General features: G+C 43.9%; 1 protein-coding gene across 2 annotated transcripts in view; it reads left to right on the forward strand.

Moving 5' to 3' along the window:
* The window catches only part of LOC138549734 (4-hydroxyphenylpyruvate dioxygenase-like protein), an 83,715-nt gene extending 62,272 nt beyond the window's left edge, over positions 1-21,443 (forward strand). The window contains exon 2 of one of the 2 annotated variants that reach the window (XM_069642360.1): positions 19,817-21,443. In XM_069642360.1, coding sequence (XP_069498461.1) covers positions 19,842-21,101 — 1,260 coding nt within the window. In that variant the 5' untranslated portion in view covers positions 19,817-19,841 and the 3' untranslated portion in view covers positions 21,102-21,443. The remainder of the gene's footprint in view (positions 1-19,816) is intronic. The other variant, XM_069642359.1, reaches the window with a different exon arrangement.
* Positions 21,444-24,109: the final 2,666 nt, after the last annotated feature.

Here is a 24,109-nt window from a genome sequence, read left to right on the forward strand (position 1 = left end):
GTAGCTTTTGTGTAGTACAAATTTAATAGACTTATGGATCATCGTGAGGACAGCCCTAAATTGGGTGGAGTAGGAAGTGAAGTACCTAGCGGGACCCCACAGCGGCGCCATAGTCCTTGGCATATGACCATTGGAATGCGTTTCTTGTAGGAATAGTATTTTACAGCTGTGCCTATTAGCGTATGCCATGATCTTACGGGCCTTGGTATGGCTGCTCAGTCCCCGGACGTTCCAGGACATTATGACAGTAGCCATTTCAGTGATTAACATTTAATCCCATGACACCTGTCTAGTGAACATCCCAGGTCCGGAGGCCGTGTGAGCTCCAAAGGTTGGAATTGAAAGTGCGCTTGTGCCCCCACAGTACGCTTGCCATGATACCTCATGTACCTTTTTGGAATAACACCCCATACCCTCCCACCACCCTCACCACCAACCTGAGATTAGTAATGTGAACATCACCCACCCTTACCTGTACACAGCTGAGCCCTCCCCAACTTGGCCCAGCCCATGCAAAAGCCCAACTGGGACTAACCCTTAACAGAAGTGTATCGAAGAACAGTGCAATCGCAGTGGGGTGCGCCAGTGCCGTGCACTAGCAAGGTTGGAACCATAGAGGTTCCGTTACAAAACAAGCAGTTTTAGCGGTCATGTAATGCTTGCCCCTGCATCCTTAAGTGGGGAATGGATACCTGCAAATGAAACATGTGAGCGTTGCAGTTTGAACATTGATAAACGATAAGTATGATCAAGATAAACAGTTAGTATTGCATTAGCTCAGTGGTGTGTATCTCCAAGATGCTAGGTGACGTGTATACAGCTGGAGCTGTGCAGCAGGGTAGATAAGGAAACATGGTTAACTATAGGTAAGGTCAACGCCCTGTGAGATTCTTAATTCACATGTGAATGGAACATTTAGAAGACGTGGGCCAAATCTAGAGTTCAGTTATTGTTCATGGAGTCTTCAGCGGGAGGTTGCGGGGGAATATGTGCCTCCATGAACTTTACCGCTTCCGATGGCACCGTAAAGAAATACAGTTTGTTGTTGAATGTGAACTTCAGGCGTGCGGGGAACAGTTTGACATACGGAATATTCCTCTCTCTGAGCAGTTTTTTTACTCCAAGAAATTGACAACGCTCCTGCTGTACTCCAGTCGAGAAGTCAGGAAAGATTCTGATCACTTGTGATTCCATTCTAAGCTCCCCCTTTTCGCGTGCAAGGCAGAGGATCAGGTCACAACCTTTAAAGCTTAGAATCTTTGCAATGATGGGTCTCGGGAAGTCTCCAGGTTTGAGGCGCGGAGACAGCGCTCTATGGGCTCTCTCAGTGGTGAAAGAGGGGGATATGTCAGGATTGCCCAGTAGAGCTTTCAACAGGTTCTCAACTGCCAGTTCGAGACGGCCCTTCAGTGCGTTCTTCGGGACTCCGATAACACGTTTATTATTTCTCCGCAATCTGGATTCGAGATCATCACATTTGGCTTTTACTGATTTCATATCAGTGACCAGAGTGGACACTGTACCCTGTAGTGTAGTTATATTGTCCTCATTAGCTCTGATCCTGTTTTCAGCTTCCGTGATTCTCGTTCCCTGCTGATCTAGTTTAGCCCTGAGTGACCCCACATTTGCATTAATGTCATCCAGCTTTTCATGGAAGGCTGCAAAGTTTCTAGCCATTGACTCCATCATTACCGTCAGGTATGTGGCAGGCGCCTCTGCTGGAGGCGTGTCGCCCACCTGGTCGCCTGATGTGTGGGCCGAGTCAGACCTCGCAGTGGCTTTAGCGAATTTGTCCATGGCTCCGGTTTTGTTAGTGTTCCTGGATCTGTTGGACATCGTGCAGTATGGTGAATGAGCACTTAGTGCTCAAGGACGGATCTCATGCGGGTATTTTGCACCAGGAGGTCATGTGGCGCAGAGACGGAGAGAGGATCCACCGCAAGCACCTCATTGAGAGAGGGGCGAGTTGGTGGAGAGAGTCAGTAGCCACAGCGTTTGTGTGGGCAGTCTAGAAGAGGGCAACAAGGCTACAGGTGTCTGGGGAGCGTGGATATGTTGCCAGAGTGGTTCCACCGTGGTGAATATAGCGTAAACACAAGCAAGTCACAGTCTCTCTGCGTTAAGTGAGGGAGGCAGTACAAGCTCAAGGTTCAAGGAGTTTATTCAGGGAGCAGCCTTTTCCCCCCTCCAAAAAGATCAAGGAATTTATACATGGAGCAGCCGGGCCCGCGTTTCAGGCCATGAGCGGGTCTGCGTCTGAGGGTTGACTTTAGGGCCAGGTAGCCATGTGGTGTGGACAATGTCAAGCGACCTCTCAAAGTCACGTTAATGCGGAACTGCCAAGCTGAAGAGCGAGTGGAGTGGCAAGTGAGAGGGCATCCCAGTGGGGCCCCCCGTTGTTGTGAACAGCTCTCTTGTCAAATGTCCAGCACTAGGGCACAGTGCTATCCAACAAGAGCTATCGTTGCCTGGGGCAGGAGATCAGGGGAGATATTGCTTGAGCAGGCACCCGGAGGTCAGCTGGGGCGGCACACAGTATCAGGACATCCAGGGTACAAATATGGTGACTGGAGCAGAATCAGTATATATTGGCAGTGTCCCGGGTCCGCAGGACCACGGGGACCAGCCACCACCAGGATGTAGCAGTTAAGGCAGGGGGACAGCGGTCGAGATCAGCGTATAGTGGCCCCCTCCAGCTCCTCACCTGTGGCGCAGCCCGCGACTCGGGCCGCGAGTAGCTGGATGTTCAGGAGGACCGCAGAGCAGGGGGACGGATATGAAGGCGTAGTGAAGAGGCAGACCGCAGATGTCCACAGATGAAAAGCGGCAGTGCTCGGAGCGAAAAAGCTAGGCAGCCATCTTGTCGGCTGCTCAACAGGGCCCCTTCGAGATTGAATTTTCTAAGGTATTTAGCCTTGTTGTGGCTTGCTGACACATGGGTAGTGTCATACCATGTACGTCCAGTTTGTCTGTGGAGCAAATTTCCATTATTGGTTGCATTTCTTTTTTTAACATTGTTTCATTGAATTTGAAACAGCTTGCAAGAGTTGGCATTAAGGCCATACAATTGACATTTTTGTGCGCTAAGTGTTCCATAACATCAGTAGCACATGCGTTATCTCCATAAAGTGCATGCTTGTGCTTCTTGAGATAGTACATCAACTCTAATACTTTTTAAAATGTTGGCGTAAGTGAGATCTGCAGATTGACTGCATGTTTTCTGTTAATTCTCTGTATTGGAAATGTTGCCAAAGGTTGACATTTCCTATGCTGCCAACAGTTTTACGGCACAGTTTGTGTCCTAAGGTTTTAAAAATAGGTTCACCTTTCACTGGTGTCAATTGTAGAAGATCTCAGAAAACGATAATGTGTTTCCCTGCAAAGAGTTCTTCGCAGTTTGTTTTAAGTACTCCTTGGAATCTGAGGTGAATCAAAGCCAACATTAGGTTGGAGACCATGCTCACTTCATCTATTAGTAGCATTTTCATTTGTTTTAATACTCTGCGTAGTTCCATTGCAGCTTCTGCAGAAAGTTTGTAATAGTCTAATTTGTTTTGGTGTTCTACTGGAAGGAGTAGTAATCGGTGTAAAGTGACACTGCCTATGTTGTAGGCAGCTAAACCTGTGGGGGCAGTTACAACAGCTGACAGGTGGTTGTTTGTCAATTGTTGAAGGAACTTGTTAATGATTTTGATTAAGAATGTTTTTCCTGACCCAGCTTCACCACTGACATACAGCAGTATAGGTTTGTAATTTTGGCAGGTACATTCTTTATTTTCGTGTTGTACACCATGTGTAATTTCTTTTTGTTACTTCTTCAAAAATGGTGCACTGATCTTTGTTAAGTTTTGATTGTAGTACAGTTAAGTCTTCTATATCTTCTTCATAGTGACACATGATGTTTTCCACTTCTGTCATAGCTAATTCTGCCTCATTTGCTCATTGTGGCTCTTCTAGTGGTTCTTGACTTCCTGTTACAGAAGGTTGACTACTATTGGAAGTGTCCTTATCTAGTTGGACCTGAAGTTCTTCTTCGTGTTGCTGTTCATTGTGCAACATTGTTTTGTACTGCGTAAGGTTCACATCAGTGATAGTGCTTTCATTTGCTTTGAAAGCATCTTTATAGCAGTCATAGTTATCTAGTATGTCTTCCTCTTTTCTCCATGGTTTAAAAGGTTGTAGCAGGGACATGTAATATAGTTCTTTCTGTTGAGGAGTTTTTCATGACAATTTGACATGATTAATTAAGCTTTGTTTGGTAAGTTTCACTAAGCTGCCTTCACAATCTGTCACTCTATATCTACTTTTGCTTTCATCAGGTTTTATATTATTTTTGTATGCAAAGTTTTGAGCTATGTGATATAGACACATGCTTTCCAAAGTGGTACTCCTGTTCGGATAGTATGTGTCCAGTAAATTGTTTTTTAAATTGTTTTTTAAATGTCTTGGCTGTTGGGATCATTTTTGGCAATTGTTTCTATGTCCTCATATGATTTCAGAACTCTTTTTCTAGATTTAGCCGGACCAAAACTTGGCCATACTATGTTTTCTGATTTTCCATACAAAGCTGTACCGGTTAAACGATCTGCAGCTTCATAGGCGCCACATTCTCTATGAGAGAACATGTTTATGCATAGGCTGTACAATTTATGAGCTAGTGTTTTGTCTGATGATAGGTCATTCCAGAGGTCTTGAAGCTCTGTTTTTTCTGCTCTTGTTAAGTATGCTGTAACATATTGTGCAACTGCAGTGGAATTGTCTGCAATGTACTGCACATCTATGTTTGCTTTCCATAAGAGGCCAATGATTGCATTGTAATCATTGATATATTTTGATTCTTCTGTTCTTTTTATGTAATACGTGTTCTTAGGTGATTTACCTTTAACACTATGTCGAACTGAAGACATGAAGTGGTTCACTTCACCTGTTTCTGTAACTGGTCTAGGGAAACCAAAGCGGCATTTGGTGTAGTATTTCCCTTTGCTTTTGTATTTGCGACGACAATATTTGCCACATTTGTGTCTTTGAAATTGTAAAATCTGTTTATGAAGGTCACTGTGTGTCCGTTGTGAAGGGATTTCACAAGTGACATATTTTTGGATGAACTGCAAAACAGTGGCATCACTGTCCTGACCAAATTTAGGTGCACCTTTGATCCATAAAAGCATGTGAATATGTGGCGCTCCTCTGGCTTGGTATTCTTTTCTCCAAAAGAAGTGTTGCACTTCTTCGAGGGGAGGAACAGTTTTATTACAAACAAAGTGTAGCATAGCAATGAAACAATGATGGAAATATCTTGACACATTAACAGGATCTAGAGAGCAAAGTTCTCCAGGTGTTAGTATATCTATGTTGGTTTTGTTGTTGTTTGATATGCATAGGAAATCATGTAAATCTTCCCATGCATACTCTGCACAACTTAATGTAACAAACCAAGTGGGTGGTCCAAGGTTTCTGATCATACAACGTACATCTCCATGCCGTCGGAACCAGTATTCTTTCGTACCACGCATGTTTGCAAACAGATTTGTTATACTTGATTGTAAAACCTCATCTTTTTCTTGCACTTTTTGTATTAATTGCATAGCTGACATATTTTGAAAGTGGGTTCCAGATTTCAATATATGTGCAACTCCGTAACATAGGGTTGCTAGTTCACTTTCAAAGAGTAGGTGGAATATGTAGTCCACATTTTGTCTAAATCTGGGATCTTGAGAATACATTCGTAATGAGCGGTATTCTGATGCCGTAATCTGAGTTGGTCTATCATCGTATCTTCCGCCTTTGCCAGTAGGAAATAGCAGTGGAAAAGCACGTGCTTCTATACTTTTTTCCCATATGCTTATTGGTGACCCTTTGGTTTGTCGCATTGGTAAGTTTCTAGTGCATCATGTATGCTCTCATTAGAGTGCAATGGATGAATTGTGTAATGGTCCAAAAGAGTGGATATTGCAGCAGAATCCAGATGTTCAAATTGACCAGTTTCTGATGACTCTTGAATTATTTCAGTTGTTTCCCTTAAGCTTTCTTCAATATTTATTTCTTTTTGTCTTTTGTTGGTACACCATTTACTAAGACAATTAAAGAATGCTCTATTGGACGTTGCACTCCTAGAGTGTGCACATTTTCTGTCAGATCTAATGGCAAATAAACTACTTTGCCACGAATGCCTTTCACCAATTCAGAGGGAGGTAATTTTGCTGTTTTTGGTTGAAGGCGTATTATTGCTTGAAATGGGTGAACTGTTTGAATTAAGATGCTCTCATACAAATTGAGTTGTTGCAGGGGTTTTGGTAGTGGGAATAATTCCAAATTATTTGTGATAGCACGTGAAGGAGTTTGGTTGTTGTCCAGTGTTGTAGTGCAGTAACTGCAACATATTAGGGGTTCACTTATTTGGTATTTGTTTTCTGCTAAAAGGTAGAGAGCTAATTCAAACCATTTGGAATCTTCATTGTCTTCTATTTTGTATGTTACGTCTATAATTTTTGTGTTCCTTTTGTAAAATGTTCTGCGGCAACACACACACACACACATGGTTTGGTACTTCAGCCGATGTACTTTTAAATTTTAGTATTTCTTTTTTGTATGTGTGTAATAGAAGGTTGCTATGTGCAGAATTGTTGCTGGTCTGTTCTAAAACTAGTGCATTTTGTAAGTGGCTTTCACTTCCAAAATATTTTCTCTGGATACGGTCAATTTCTTCTTGTAGGTATTTTGGTGTACCATGCAGAAGAGTGTTATTTAAATTGGTTAATTCTAAAGCTGGACTTTTAGCATAGTACAGTTTATACACTAGATTTCTTACATTTGAATGATGCATTGATATCCTTTTGATATCATGGAAGGTGCTTTTGGAAATAGGTCCTGAAATGCAGGCAAATGAATGTCCTTGTTGTCCTGAATATTTAAGCATTGGTCAGATATCCATATTTTGCAGCACTTTCATTTTGATTTTGTCTTTAACTTTCACATACTGATTGAGGAACTGACGTAAAGATTTGAAAGATTTGTTAGGAATGTTACACATTGACGTGCACGGCCGTTTGTATACTGGACGGCCTGGTTCTGTCAAATGGAGAGGTACTTCTGAGTTTTCAGGGGATACTTTTGTAAGCAGTGTTTCTTGTTTCATGATGGTATTATTGATTTTTTCATACCCTCGTCCACTGCTATGGACGCCAGTTGTGTTTGTTAGATTTTGTTTGTATGCTTCTTTATTAAAATATGGCTCTGTGGTTGTTGTGTGACTACATTCACCTCCACAAATATTTAAGAAGTTATTTTTGTTGAAATTCTGTTTATTGAGAAGTTTCTTTTGTAGTTTAGTACTTAGTTTTGTTAGTGGTTTCATCCTATTTAACACTAAAATAAATAACCTACTTTTGAGAAGGATTGCACTGTCTACGAGAGCTTGTAGGATTACTTTTCTACGGTAGGTTTTAAGGGTTGAGGATGATTTCACTCCTCTTCTTATTAGATTCTGAAGGACATTTTTGCTAAAATACTTTTTTTACTATGGGTTCTTGCTACTATATCAGGATTCATAGGAGCATTGTTAGCAGTACTGGTAGCTGATTTTTTGTAAAGCGTTTTCTGTTTCGTGCCACATTTTGATAGAGGAGCCAAAGTTTTGGTAGTTGAAGCTTCCTTTGTTTCGCTAAATGACTACTAGCTGTTTTGTTTCAACGTTCTGTACAAGTCTGCTAGAGATGGATGCTTACTTTGGACACTTTTATTTTCATTTGCTCTATTTCTGCGTTCCTTTCTACGGACTTGCTTTTTGGTAATCATTCTTTGGGGTCTGTTGAAAAAAAAGAAGGCATGGTTTGGTCTGTTTTACAATGTATGTGTGCAGTGTGCATGCGTGCATGAGTTTGATGGGGAAGCTGTTTATGGTGGTGTGTGAATGTGCATTGGGCAATTACAATGAGTTGGGAAGGCTATTTTTCTGTTTGTATATTACTACACTGTGCTTCAGATGAGAGTAGAAATTACCTAGTGGTGAGGAGAAGCATTAATAGTAAATGTAAGGGTATAGAATTAAAACAGCTATTTGTTTTGTAGTACTAACATTCTAAGGTTTCTGTATGTTATTTGTGTTTCAAAAGCACAGGGATTGTGTGCCATTCTGCCTGTTATTCTTTGTTTAATAAATGGGGATTTGTGGGTAGAATGGTTCAGAAGTCAATGTTTTTTGGTGCGTAAATTACATAAATAACACACAGTCTCTTTGAGGAACAGTAAGAATATATAGGTAGTACTGTACTTACTTTTTTTTTGCAGAATGACCAGGTTTCTTCGGATATGTTGTTTGCAGTGTAGATGCGGTTGATATTCAGGAGAGTAGTCTTCACTGCAATTGTAAAAGGAAGAAGTTAATAACTTTGTGTGTTTAAAGCAGTGATGTTAATGTACACGTTCATTTTGCATCTTTCGTCGGAGTATTCTCCTCTGATGTCTCACCACAGTGCATGTGGGCATTTCATTTAACTATGTGCAGCCTTTATATGTTATTTGCAGTATGTTAGTTGAACCTGCTTTGCAAATGAGTACAATTTTCAGTTCATGTGTTGTCCAAAGCAGAAAGTTTTGTAAGTGATAGGTCATTAAAGTAGATGGGAAAACTTTGACTGCTTTCATATTCTAAGTACGAATGCGAAAAATCAGGAGAACCTCAGAGGGAGATGTCACCACAGCAATCAGGAACGTTTATTTTTCTCATACGATCGTATTGGAAGTAGCATTAATTTAGGTGGAAGACAGTAAAAAATTGTGACATTTTCTAATGGAAAATCAAGTTTCGCGCCTAAATCGGGAGGGTTGTTACGTATGTATAGGTTATGCGGGAGACAGTAAGAAGTAGTGCAGTTTCTCAATGAAAAATCGGAAGTCTTGCACTTAAAGGGGGGAGCGTTGGTATGTATTAGCTATGCAGATTTAGTGCCATTAATTTGTTTAAATCAAATCATAAGAGTTGCACATGTTCTCTGAATAAATATGCATACCTGCAGTTTGTACTCATGCATGTGCGTATGCATAGAGCTATAAGTATAAATCTGCAACACTTGCACAGTAATTTTTGAAGTAGGTGCTTTGCAATGATATGCAACTTGCATTCAGAGTGATCAACAGTACATTTGAAGTGCGCAACTCTGATGACGGAGTTAGATGTAGAGATCTTGAATGTGATTGGTGGATGGTTGTGTGACTGCTTAGCTGTGTCCAATGAGGGAATGGATTCGCGAGTGATGTGGAAAGGGTAGAAGGACTGGCTAAGAGTTACGTGCCGAACAGACACTGCGCTTGTCCACGGGTAGGGCGTGCCACATACAGGGTTCTATAGCAAATCCTGCATGGAAAGGGGACTGTAGGCATCAGCCAATCAGATGTTCACATTGTTCATTTGTGTCGAAATACAGTGCGTGTAGTGAAGATAGCAGAGGTGGAGACAGTCAGGGTATTGATGCTCGGAGATATTTTTGTCCATGGTTTACACCACTATTCCGAAAGTAGGCATGTGTCACACAATTTCGATGTCAGAGGAGTGGAGGTGGTGTGGAGCGCTGCGACTGATTGCAATGTTGCGGCAATTTTCCAAGTTTGCAGAGATATGCGTAGGATGACCAGTCCCCATGTGGTAGTTTTGCACTACCATGCTTGCCATTTGGGCTACGTGAGTTCACCTACTTTGTTGGAAGATTTGGAACCGTTGGTGCAAGCAGTCATTAACATCTTCCCAACTGCGAAAGTAATTTTTTCTGGCTTACTCCCTAGAGGAAAATGGGACAACAGTTCTGTTTTTGTCCTGATCAAAGTATTGGGAGGTGTACCATCAATCGCCGCATGCGTGCTTTCATGTTACGAGCTGACATGTTTTTCTACAGCCACAAGAACATTGTTTCCAGTAATGCGGCTTATTTTGAAGCAAATGGTGTTTTGTTATCTTTTTTGGGAAATGCCATGTTCTTTTGGAATGTAAGGCTTGCTTTGGAGAAGGTTCTGTAATGATTGTAGAAGTAAAGTGGGAAGAAAAAAAATAAAAAGAATACAAAATAATTGGTGTCAGGCATCTGGCCAAAAAACAAAAAAAACAGCTCTTTTCAGAGCCCACCTTAAAGGGGAATACTATTTAAATGTACAGTCGTCATGCTCAGATCCTCTATGTGTCCGCGGACATGGCGGTAGTTTGCAGGCAGCGTGTATTACCAACAGGGTTTCTGGGGTGGAGACGCATGCAAATGAGAATGAGCAAAGCTAGGGATTGGTCAGTAAAGTTCAGTGGGTGTATTCTGAACGGAGAGATTTAGTGAGAACTTCTTTATCCTAACAGGAGACCAGACAGCTAGGCTCTGTGTGCTCGAAAACAGATTATCTGGATTTTGGGAGACTCATGGATACATTGGTTGAAGGTGCATGCAGAAAGTTGTTGTATATCTGCAGATCTTGGATTTTCTCATGTGGAAGTGCACTGGCATGGAGTGTGTGGAATGAAGTGGCTGGACTTGGTACCTCTCTGTGCTACTTTACAGGCAGAGCGTCATCCTGATATAATTATCATTCATTGTGGAGGAAACAGTTTAGGGCATGTCTCTGGAATTTCTTTGCAATTTGCAATGCAGGAAGGATTTGCGAAGGTCATGGACGTGTTTCCAAATTATATTGCACAAAAACAAATGTGGCTGCGTTCTTCTGCTTTTGGTCCACAAATGGAGAAAGCGAGGCGCAATGTCAATAAGGCTGTTTGTGCCTTTCTAAGAGATGTTGGCATGTCCTCTAACAATTCGGCTGAACTCTTTAAAATCTGCAAGGAGCTGGCCAACCCTGCTGCAGTCTCTACCTCTTCTGTCCCCTCCCAGGCCCTCTGTACGGCATTGGCCTCTCACTTTATTTCAAAAACTCAGGACATCCTGTCCTCACTCTCCTCCCATCACCTCCCCCCTCTATTCCCTGCCCGTCCTCTGGCCCTTCTGCAGCCACCCCTCCTCTCTCCTTCTCTGCCTTTCCCCTTTTTTCTGCTGATGAGGTTTCGAGACAAGTCCAATCTATGAAAGTCTCGTCAACACAGGTCCACCCCTGCTCCTCCAAAACTATTAAGGACCACATCGACTCCTTGGCTCCTGCCCTTGCTGACTTCTGCAATCACTCCTTCGCCTCTGGAGTCTTCCCTTCCCCTCTCAAGCACTCCCTTGTGCACCCCCTTCTTAAGAAACCCTCTTCCGACCCATCCTGCCCAGCTAACTATCACCCTATCTCTATCACTCCTTTCCTGGGCAAGCTCCTGGAGAAACTTGCCATCTCCCAGCTTAATCTCCATGCCGAATCTGTTGGCAGCCTTCATGACCATCAGTCTGGCTTCACAGCTGCCAGAGCACGGAAACTGCTCCCCTGAACATCCGTGAGGACCTGCTCTCGAACCTTGACTCTAACATTCCATGTGTTCTCATTTTGCTTGATCTCTCTTCTGCCTTTGATACTGTCAACCATACCATCCTGCTCAACTATCTCCATGATAACCTGGGTATCACTGGTCAGGCTCTGGCTTGGCTGACCTCTTTCCTCTCAAATCGACCTTCCCAGGTCCAACTGGGGTCTTTCCTGTCTGACATCTTCTACCTGTGGTGTCCCTCAGGGTTCTAACCTCTCTCCCTGGCTGTTCAACCAGTATCTGGCACTTCTCGCCCACCGCATCGCTGCTCTCTGCCCCAACTTTCAGTGCTATGCGGATGATACCCAGCTCATTTTGAGGCTACCCTCGGCCTCCTCTTCTCCTTCCCTCATCTCTGACTGTCTTTCTGCTATCCAGAAATGGTGTGCCACCAACGATCTCTGCCTTAATGCCAGTAAGACCGGGATTCTACTCATCGGCACACCCACTCCCTCCTTCCCTGCTGCTCTCTGGCCGGCCTCTCTTGGCCCTCTTCCTGCTCCTACCTGCAAGGCAAAAAACCTCGGGGTCATCTTCGACTCCACACTCTCCTTCTCTCCTCACATTTCTGATGTTTCTAAGAAGTCACACTACCAGCTGCACCTCCTCAGAGGTATCCTTCCTATCCTCTCCTTCCCCCAGAAGCTCACTGTCTTCAGAGCCCTGGTTCTCTCGAAGCTGGACTACTGTAACAACCTCTATCTAAATCTTCCTGCCTCTACTCTCCGCCCTCTGCAACTCATCCAGAACAGGACTGCGAGACTTGTCCTTGGCCTCAAGCCCATGGACCGTATCTCTCCAGGAGTGAAATCGCTACACTGGCTCCCTGTGGCTGCGAGGATTAAGTTCCTAACCCTATGCATTGTCCACAAGGCCTTCTGGGGCCTGGGGCCAAAATACCTTCAACTCTCCCTTCCTAAATATCTTCCTTCTCGAGCACTTCGCTCATCCGCCTCCAACTCCTTCAGGGTCAGCCGCTTCTCCAAGCAACGAGTTGGGGGGAGATCTCTCTCCGCAGCAGGGGCCTCCCTCTGGAACAGCCTTCCTGCCTCCCTGAAACTTGAGGAGAACCATCTCCGGTTCCGGAAGCACCTAAACACCTTCCTCTTTGCTTCTGCTTTCTCTCCCCCTCTCCCCTGCTAAATCACTGAAACTGTACTGAATCAGCAACTGGGCCACTCACCAATCTCGGTCCTTGGCCCAGCCACTCTCCCCTGCACTGACTTCCAGGCAACCCCTGCACTGCGGGACTGTCTCTGTATCCCTATAGCCCCCCTTCCCAGCACTTGTCTGCACTTATCTTGCACTTGCCACCAGCTGGCCCTTATTATTTATCTTGTTCGTTACTAACCCTGTACTGCACTTTCCCCTCTCCCTTTCCCCCTCCCACTTTTCCCGTCCTCTCTACCCATGCACTTGCGCGATCTGAATGACACCTGGCCTAGTAGGATTGTTGTCTGTCTCCCCTTGTTCCCCCCCCTCCCTGCCTCGTCGCGCCTTGAAACACTTGTGTATAGGCGCGTTAGAAATGCCATATCATATCTTATCTTTCCACAATGAAAACATTTTGTTTCGCCGCACTTTCATTTTGAGCAGAGATGGAGTCCATCTCACATCTGCTGGCAATCAGATTTTTCTTCGAAATGTACACAATGCATTGCAACCTTTTTTGAATTCATAGTCACCTATTTGGTAATTCGTTTTTTTGAATCCACAGTTTTTCAGAGCCACCACTTACTCCCAGCGAAAAGTGCATTGGTTTTGCTCCGCTTGCACCCTCCATTTTTGTGCATCCTACGACTGTCCATGGACTTTTTGAAAAATGCGCGGGGGCCTACACTGGTCACTTGATAGTTCCATTGTTAAACTGAGAAAGGTGGCTCTGAAAAGAGCCTTTTTTGTAATTTTTGTTGATTTACATTTTTTAATTTTTTTACACACAACATACTAGGAGAGCAGGGTAAAGGAGGGTAAGGAAGGGACACCAACCACGGGGATAAGAAAGAGCAGGTGGAGAGAGAAAGATGTAGGGTGCGCTTTACTACAGTAGGGAGCAGTTCTTCTGGTGCTCCGTGCCCGTAGTCTCAAAAGCACTTCGAAGACTCTTCCCCCATGCAGAGTACTGCATTGCAGTACATACACAATATTGTGACCCTCGCAAGGTAAGGGTCAACAGCATCGCGAATGGCCTTTGAGGCAGCTGGAGGGATGCGCTCTCCAACAGGAGTGTCTCTTGTAGTGAGAGGATCAGACACAGAGGATGCTGCGGAGGAACTCAACCTACTACGTTCTTCACATGGTACCACCTTACGAATGTCCGCACTGTGGAATGAAGTTAGGTGTCGCTTCATGGTTTTCGTACCAAAGCTGTACGCACCAGGTCTCCCGCGACTCAGCACCAACTTGCACTGGTTACACCTGACCTGGTTCGCACGTGCTTTTTGTACGTTTCCAAAAACGGTAAACAACCGCCACACCCACAACTCCCGGCGAGTGCTTGTAGGGCGGCGTTCCTCCACCTCATTCTCTTCTTCCTCTTCTTCCTCTTCTTCCTCGCTCTCTACATCCTCACGCGTACTTCCCTCTGCAGGCCCTTGGGAAGGTGGTGGCGGTGGAGGGTTTGGGGGTGGGGCTGAGGCTAATGAAGCAACAGCGGCCATGGATGCCATTAGGGTTGGTCGGCTAATCTTCGCTACAGCAGTAAAGGCAGCAAAACTCAATCTGCTATAGCCAGAAGTACAATGAAGATGAGCTTGGGGGTGTGGCCTTTTATAGGGGTGGAGGGGTGCACCTCAAAAGCGTTGCAAAAATTCAAAACAAGTTGAAAGGTAGGGCCAATGGTGATTTTATGCTGTACAATAATTTCCCATGTCTGTATAAGTTCTTTTGAAATGTTGCAGAAGCAGACAAACTGCGCAAATTAGGCCACTCGCTCAGCGTGGGGGCGGTCACATGATGACGTCGTGAACACATCCGCGAAGGAAATAGGTGCCCGCTGGACACCAAATGCAGAGTAACGGACGTGCGCATGCGCACGGGTGTTCTACGCACAGTGTTCGGGTCCTGAAACTAATTAAAAGTGCGACACAAGTGAGATGGACAGTTACGGACAGGCGCGATGTTCTCAGAACATATGGGTGTGGTGCGCATGTGTGTAGATGTTCTGCTGACTGTACGGCCATGTACAGTGTCCTTAGGACACCTCCATTTTGTTTGACTACGGACATGCCGGCCACCGTGCCTGTTCTACAGACAGTTCCATCTTGGCTGCGAACGGTACGGACAGGTATAGTGTCCTTAGGTCACTCCCATTTTGTTCATTTACAGACATCCCGGACACCCGGTGTGTTCTAAGAACATGTTTTATCTTGGTTGTGACCAGTACGGAGAGGTATAATGTCCTTAGGACGCCCCCATTCTGTTCATTTATGGACAACTTGGACAGCTGGTGCGTTCTAAGATCAGTTCCATCTTGGTTGCGAATGGAACGGGTAGGTGTATTGCCCTTCGAACATCCATATTATATTGATTACAGCCAGCCCGAACAGGCACTTTGTCCGCGGACATTTTAACTCTTTTTTAAAAAAATGTTTTGATCCAAACCATTCCACTACAACTAAAATAAAAAATGTTTTAACACACACACATACATCAATCAAGAGAAATACAGGGGGAAGCAGATACTGAAACGAATATAGGGGAATTAGGGTTTAACACGGGCTGGTTGTGAGGGGATGAAGGGATGGATGTTTCGTCAAAACGTTTATGTTCTTCTTGAGGGTTTGGGGATGGTTCACTAGGAAATGGAGAAGGGGGACAGGTACAGGTGGGACAGTGATATCTTATTTTTCCTCTCACGTATTCCTCCACAAAATTGCCTTAAGCTGTTATAATTCTCATTTAGTAAGTCCATTTTCTCTTCTATCCGTTTCAGGCTGTCTTGCTCTGTGTCCTTTGGTGGAATGTCTTCTTTTTTTACCTGGTCTGTTAAAAATAAATATATATATGTTAAATGCCCATAAAATACTGACTATTAATTTGCTTATGCAGAGAAGTGTATACCATTATTATCGCTATCTTCCGACATTTCCCCATGTGGAAAATTCTCCTCCAGCCACTCCAAAGTACTGCACATTTCTGTGTCAAAACAACAGACATACATTATTTTTTCTGCACCTCATACAAAAAAGTACACACACATATAAGAAAAATGAAGTTCACTTACTATTTTCTTGCACCTAGATAGGACTTCGAGCGTTAGCATGCCCGCACCTATGTGAAACCTGAAGACTAGCACAGGCCACACCTAGAATTGTGGACACTGGCCTACGTCGCATCTAGATGGGACTGATTGAAGGATAGCAACCCGCGCCTAGATGAAACTTGAATGTTGGCGTCTGCCACACTTGAATTGTGAACACCAGCCTGCGCCGCATCCAGATGGGGTTGCGAATTATAGCATGCCCACACCTGGACAGATTTCTGGACGCTACCTTGCGCCGCATCTGGACGGGGCTGTGAATGTTGGCTTGCCCACACCCAGATAGAATTCTGGACATTGGCCCACGCCGCATCCAGATAGAGTTGTGGGGGTCAACTGGTGCCACACTGGGACAGAACTGAAAAGGCCAGCATGCCAAAGGTCAGGTAACCCACTAACCAATATAAACTCAAACTCTGCATACTTATCTCACTCAAACTCACACAACCATCTCTTGCACAACAAGCCACACGCACTTCACAACACTGCAACAACACATAAGCCGAACCAATAGCACACGCGGCCTATCACAGACCCGATACCCGCACCAAAGCTCAGCATCTGGTGTATACCGAGTTGAAGCTGCCAACAGAACACCACTCCTCTCACTATCCTACTCCCTCTTCACCTTACTAACCCACCCCACCCCACCTTATCATTTACAGATCCGCCAGAGCGCCTGGGGACGAATTCCGTTTGTGACGGTGCGCGGTACAAATACCTTTAACATTTAACATTTTAATTTATCTTCGTTGTGCTGTGTGCGTCTACTGTCGCTCCTGGCTGCACAGTTTCTGTGAGGTAGTTACGTTGGAGGCATATCTTTTTTTTGTTATGGTATAATCCATTTCATTCCACATGATAATTAAATGCATGGGTAATGTTTGAGACGTGTAGGTTCAATTGGTTACTTATTAGTACTTATAATGTGTTTATGTGTTCTTTTTGAAACTTGTGCATTTTTCGTATGGCACAATAGTACAATTTCAGATACCCCCTGACTGTTTGGGTAGTGTTGATCTCGTCTGCGCCTGTCCGCAGACAGGCGCTCAGTCCGTGCTTTTCAAATATCATTAGCGAGGGGGTTCAGTATGTTCTATGTTACATGTATATAAAGTAAGGGAATTATAGTACATATCTCCCAAATTCACATGATGAAAGTGTATATTCAGTCAAAAAACTTTGTTAACGGGATGTTATGATTAAGTTGCCCTACAAAAAAACTATGAAATTCAGTAAAAAAACTTTGTTAAAGGGACGTTATGGTTAAGTTGTGCTACTAAAATTTCACAGGTTTTTAGTAGCGCAATAGATAATAAGCCTCAGCATATCATCCCTACTTTGAGATGGGGCTGGCAGGAGCAGTCCATCAGCTGGGAATTACAGATGGAGGTCTCGTTCCATTTGCACTTTGCATCAGATTGAAGGCTCCTATAGGTTTCTAAGCACTAGACAGCACAGGAATTTGTAACGAACGTCTACGGTTTGCTAATGATTTTCTTCCGGGTGTGCCATTTGTGTACTGTTACCAGCAGCATACATTATCGGAATAGCTTTTGCAGGCCATCCATGAACCTCACACTCACTCTACTTCTTCTTTGGATATCAGGCCACCTGATTTACTTAAACAAAAATAATATATAATCTCGCATGGCACAAACATGGCACATACTCTCCATGACTATATTTGTTTAAATCGAGGGGCCATGCTTCATCACCTTTACCCTATATGTTTTAACTACCACCTTCCTTCTGTTACGAAGATCATTCTCTTTTAGAAAGATCTTCTCTCGGACTAAGCCACACGTGGATTAGGCCTCGCTAAATCTAAATAAGACACCAGGCTACAAGTGTTGCCCAAGCCACCACACACATCCAACATTACACTGTGCACCAATATATAAACCTCCACATTCTCTAACCTTAGGACAGCCTACCCTTTATCTCTCCAGGTTTACGGTTCACCTACTACTTGAACCAACACGTACCCAGGCCAGTACAAATTAACCAAACAATTAGTGGTACACAGTGCATGATGGCAGTACACATTGAACTGCCTACTATATACTCCTACTATACACTGTGACTACCCGTATGCACAGTTCTGTGCACATATGACATTACATATCCCATCTGGTGGTCTGCAAACCCCACATAAGCATGATCCACGAGTGTGGCAGGAGTGCTGTGACAATGTTATCATGCATGATAAAAGTAATACTAATAATTGTTCTTCTTATACAGTGTTTCATGCCAGATTCCTCCAACTTCTAGGCTATGTAATAATAGGTAAGATTATCCTAATTAAAGATAATCATCTAACTTGGCAGGATGAAAGGCTTAAGCAGCGCGGTCCTGAGATTCGACCTTGCAACATGCCGGGCGGCCCCATTTGGGAGGCAAGGGCTGGCCATGTAGACTATGGGCCTCATTACACGGATGGCGGTAAGGGTTTACCGGTACCGGTATTTTACCGGTACCGGTAAATCCTTACCGCCTTACTACGAGGTCCCTTTGCGGGTTGGGGAATTTAACGCCTGCTTTTTGCAGGCGTTAAAAACCAACCTGCAAAGGGACCCAGGGAGCTAATTACGGTACCGCAATTTGCGGTACTGTAATTAGCGCCTTCCCCATTCCCATTATGCCCTATGGGGCAAAAATGGGACTGGGGAAGGGCAATGGTGGAAGGCGGAATTACCGCCCCGCCAACCTTGGAATGGGGCAGTAATTCCCCTTTCCGCCAAGGCGGTGCCAGTATTTTACCAGCATGAACCATGGCGCTAATAGCGCCATGGATCTCCGCCATCCGTGTAATGAGGCCCTATCTCCCATTACCGAGTAGAGTTCACCATTTGTATTAGAAGGGCTTGCCATTTGATCAGGAACACTAAAATTTGTTTCCATGTTCGTCACAGGATTTGTCTTACGGCTGAGCAGCTCAACTGTCGCTGGTAACTGTGATCATGAGTTGCAATGTTCTGTCGGTTTCCTTGACTTCCTAAGGGACTTCTTCTTCAAGTATGCATTGTGTCTCCTAGTTCAGGGTGCACAAGGAACTTCTTTGCCTGGTTCCAGAAGTCAACAACCTTCCGCCTGTGCACAAGCTCAATACAATCTAGGAACAATATTTTCCCTTCTTGATTCAGTCCGCAGCTTACTCTCATTTATATTCTCTCTGGTTATCCCCCCTCCAAATTCCACTATGCATTCATCGTTATTTAATCCAAATTGCCAGTGCTCTGGGTATCTTCTCCACTAGTTGGCCTAACGATGCTGCTGTAAACCCAAATTGGTTTTCAAGGCAAGGCTGAAAGGGAGGCGGAATGGGCGTTACGTTTCCACCTCTCTTTCACCTTCCGCCATCAAAAACAATTGTCTTTACGCCAGCATGAGTATTTCATGCTGGTGTAAAACCAACGATTTCCTGTGTAATCTGCCTGTGATTTACACCTGCAAAAAGTCAGCAGATTGCACAGGAAATCCCTGCAAACACTGCCTGCCATGAGTAAATGGCAGGCTGCATTTACCCATTTTGCACCGTGCAGTGCAAAAGAAAGGTGTAAAGATGCTTCCATCACCACTTTACACTTCTCTTTTGCACTCCACAGTGTAAATTATGAATATTGACCCAATGGGACTTTTTTTGAACGTTAGTGCAAACTTAAGCCGTCCTCTCTGATCTATGTGCGCTCATTTTGAAATGAGCTATAACTATGGTTCAGAAAAATGGGTCTCTTGGGAACTGGGAAATGTTTGTAGTGCAAATGTGAATTTGTCCTATGATCTCCCTGTTATCGGATCAGATCATCATGACATTGCACACACTGTGCGTTTAGTCTGTTCCATTACCAGGAGAGGAATTTCTCAGGGACCAGAGCCAAGGCAAATACAGCTAACTGTACGTATGGTAGCTGTACTGCTGCTCTAGAACACCGTCTATGGGAATTTAAAGAATCCATTTCATTGGCTCATGTGCTCCAGTGATGAGTTCATGTCTTTGCATCATCTTAATGTCTGGCCAGTCATGTTGTTTTTCTTTGCTTCTCTTACTTATGCATGTCATTCTAGGAAATGTCTAAAGTTTGCTGTACTTGCATGGCCATTTAACACATGTTCATTTGTTTTAGCAGACTTCTAAAAAAGAAACCAGTCATGACGCGATGGCTGAGCCAGCTCAGCCACATCACCTTCCGAGTCAATAGTGCCCAGCAGCTGGCCAGCAACTTAATCAACCGATTCCGCTTTCTACCCCTGGCATTCAGGATCACCAAGGGAGCCCGCCAGTTTGCCCTGAAGCAGGGGTCTGCCATCTTTGTCATCAATGAGACACCAGTCATTCCAACCAGTTCATCTGGACAGCGACCAGTAGCGGGGAACCTTGAGCCGCTCTTGCAGGGCACAATGGCTTCTTCAGAGGAAGACCTCCTCTACGATATTGGGTTGACTTCAGCAGTAGACACAGTTTCCAATGTCTGTTTCGAGGTTGAGGATATGCAGAGCCTCTTCAAACATCTCAGTAATCACGATTGCAGAATACTGGTCCCGCCTTCCAGAGTGGAAGATGACCTTGGATTTGTAACATACTCAATTGTGAAGTCAGTGGTGGGAAACGTCTGTCATACCTTGATTGACCGGTCCAAGTACACAGGTGAATTCCTACCAGGATTCCAGATGATTGAACATCCTGGAACCAAAGCTGACGATATAATCACACACTTTGACCACCTCACCTATTCCTGCCCTCGTCAAAGCACCTGGGGAATTTTAGAGTGGTATGAGAGGTGCTTTGGCTTCAAGAGGTTCCAGCTCAGCATGGACGATGATCCCGAGGAAGGCTACATAATCAAAGGGGCAGGTGTGGGCCTGCGGTTAACGGCAATGCACTACTGGAAATGCAGCGAGGTTGGTCTATCGCTCCCATCCACTAACCAGGCAAGGGACTGCAAGTTTGTCATTGCTGAGTCGTTACCAGGGCAAGGACGAAATCAAGTGGATACTTTTCTTGAGCTGAATGGTGGGGCAGGAATCCAGCATGTGGGCCTGTACACACCAGACATTCTCACCGCTGCCCAGATGATCAGAGACGCTGGGGTGCCATTTGTTACACAACCCCCTGACTATTACAGGGAGATTGCCAAGAAGGAAGACATCTGTGCAGCTGGACATGATCCCCACTTGCTTTCCCAGCTCAACATTCTCCTAGACGGAGAGTTAAGGGGAAGTAAGACCCCTCAGGGGGAGGCCAGAAGGCAGTACCTAATGCAGGTCTTCACCCAGCCCATCTTCTCAGAAGAAACGTTCTTCTTAGAACTTATCCAGCGTCACGGCGCCTCTGGGTTTGGAGAAGGAAACATCAGGGCATTGTGGAGAGCAGTAGAGGCTTACATGGACCGCCAGCAGAAGGCTTTGTAACCCTCCAAAAGTAGTAACTCATGAGGCATGTTCCAAATATATATTTAAAATATACACTCCAAGTGAGTTCAAGCTTCTACAGAACTGTTTTTAACCTGTAGGTCACAGGTTTGACTCCTGCTTACATTCTGCTGAGGTTCACAAAATGAGTTCGTTTCAATTGGGTACTGTTGGCACCTGCAATATGTATACGTATGAGGTCTGGCAGAAAACACAATATAAAAAGTGATATGTATTGTTAATATTTAACAGTGCGTATGATCGTCTAAAGTTTATTTAACGCTGTTAAATCTGCTTTTCAAGATAATAAAAGGGCAATATACTCCAATTCAGTGAAACAAATGTATCTGGTATCTTCGCTGGACTGATATCTTGCTGGAAGGGTGCAGAAATGTAAACAGGATCGTGTACAAATGTCAGGATTCTGACATTGCTATATGAAAGGAACATCTCCCCATTCCTATATATATATATATTCCTATATATTGAATAGCTTCTGTAAATATATTGTAACTTGCTGTATAGGATCATTAAGAGAATATTTCCCTTTTAGTATGTATTAGTCACGTTTAGCAACTATAACTACGATGGTAAATACATGTCTCTTATATTAATCAGATCGAACATCTTAATGGATATGCACTTTCATAGATAAATACAATTGCAATGGAAATTATTCTAAGCATATGAAAGCCTTATACATAAGATTGTACTAAAAGAGATATAGTTCTTCTCCACTAGAGGGCACTATGTCCCACATCTATATAGGAGAGCTTTGGTGTTTTAAGAGTTTGTTGTTGTGCCGTCTTTGGCTTTTAGAGCAACACAAACCCAGGGACGTAATGGGTTAAACTCTTGTCAAGGTTGATAAAGTTTACCCATGGTATAGAAAGGTGCACTAGCGCAATCAAACACAAGTAAATGTTTAAAGAAATTTATAATTTTAATTAGGGAAATGCAACGTGGAGCGAGGAGTTTTCTGTCCCTTTACTCGCATACTAAGATGGCACATATTTTATGGCCATTGTATTGTGTTCATAGTAAACACAATGACTATATAGTCATTCTATTATGGTGGCCCGCTTGATGTAAGTTTCAATGCGGTATTTAGCGATCACATGATCAGAGACAATGAGAGGGGGGAGGAGCTGCTCGCTCGAGTTGCTTTCCTTAAGTTTTAAATGGGTTGTGTTTACACGGATGTGGAGTTTGATCAGCCTGAGGAAGCCTGGTACATCCAGGCGGAACGCGTGGCGATTTTCCACCCTGGGGGGTGAGTGTTGTTTAAACCTGTATGCCATGGGAAGGTTTTGATGTATACCTACCCTTTATTGCATATTTTGCACAGTTGGTTGCTTGTTTTTTATAATGAATAAAAACGAAGTATTTTTGTAAGAAGGTGGTTTGGTCTTGAGTGCTGGGAATACTTCTGACATATTTTGTGGGGTTTTTTGCAGTGTTACAACCCTCCATTTATATGTGTTTTTTTTATACATTAAGGAGCTCAGTCAAAGCTTCTTTTCCTAGCACCAGCTACGAGTTAGGCAGTGCACTAAATTTGGCTACTTTGTTTTTACATATATAGCCATTAGATGCCGCCTCCTATGGCTAAAGACACGGAGTCTGTGAAAATGAATAAATTCATTTAACATTTCATCTGGCCATGGTGTAGCCCCCTGTTTTTCTTGAATGAAATTCCAGATTTATGGAGAGGAAACATAGGGTTTGGAGACATTTAATCTGGAACTGGGGAGACCGACTGAGCGCACCTCAGCCGCGTGGAGTGGAGTGAGAGTGTATGGAGAGGAGAGTGATTTTTTTCAGCTCCCACTTGCTCAGTTTTCTGCTTTTTTAACAGCACCTTTCTTGCAAACCAACCAAGATGGCAGATCAGGTTGAAGCAAAAAGACGAGCCGCTGCACAAATTCTTTTTAAACATGACAAAGCAGCCACAGCAGACGTGGCGGAAGGGAGCTTACCAGCAAGCCTAACTATACAGCAGAAACTAGACAAATTGGAAAAAATAAAGAAAAAGGAAATTTCAAAATGGTGGGAAGCGATGACGCTACAAACGTATTTGGAAGTCCGACGCATCCCAAGGGGTTTAAGAATTTTAACTATCCCCACGTTCGAGGACATTGATCCCAAACTAATAGAGGAATGGACAGAACACACCAATGAATGTTCATTCAAAATGATTGAGAGCCTTATCAAATATGCTAAAACTGACAGAGTCAAGCTGATAAAGGACATTGAGGAAATGGAAGAACAACTGTTTGCCTCTGAAGATGGGGACGAATGTAAGAAACGTATGCCAAGAGTGGATGAAAACCTTGAAAGATACGAAGGTGAAATAAGAATTAGAAAACAACAGAAATTCAAAAGAGATCGTTTGGATTATGAACATGGCAGAATATACACATTCGCCAAACGTTTCGATGCCCCGATTAGACAAAGACTTGAACAAATAGCAACAAATGTTCAACCGTCGGCTGTAATGTCAGCAGAACCTAGTAGTTCAGAAGTAGAGTCCTCGGATACAGATGGAGCCACCTCAAAAAGGTTAAATTTTTTAGAGGAATTCAAATTATTGCATCTGGACAGCAGGACAGACAAGAGGGGAAAGGGCCAATACTCCGGACAAGGAAGAGGTGCAGCCGGAAGAATAGGAAAAAGAGGACGAGGCGAGGATGCCAGCATAAGCAATGCACCAAACATGACTACACGATCTGGCAACAATCCGAGGGGGAGACCGAGAGGCAGGAAAACCTACAATTAAAGATTTTCAACATATCCTCTAGAAGACTTACACAAGATGAGAACTCGGTATTATCACTAGGCCTATCCTTCAGCCCTACACACCCCTATGACTATACATCTACGAGGGTGGATCTCTTCAAATTCCTGAGAAAATTAAAACTTACCAAGTTCTATGCAACAAAGGTCAGCGAAGGAACAAAAAATAGAGACACAATCAGTAGAGAGATATCTCCCCTCACGGACAAAGA

The sequence above is a fragment of the Ambystoma mexicanum genome, chromosome 1q (assembly GCF_040938575.1).
Source record: "Ambystoma mexicanum isolate Mex_15411 chromosome 1q, UKY_AmexF1_1, whole genome shotgun sequence".
Classification (NCBI taxonomy): domain Eukaryota; kingdom Metazoa; phylum Chordata; class Amphibia; order Caudata; family Ambystomatidae; genus Ambystoma; species Ambystoma mexicanum.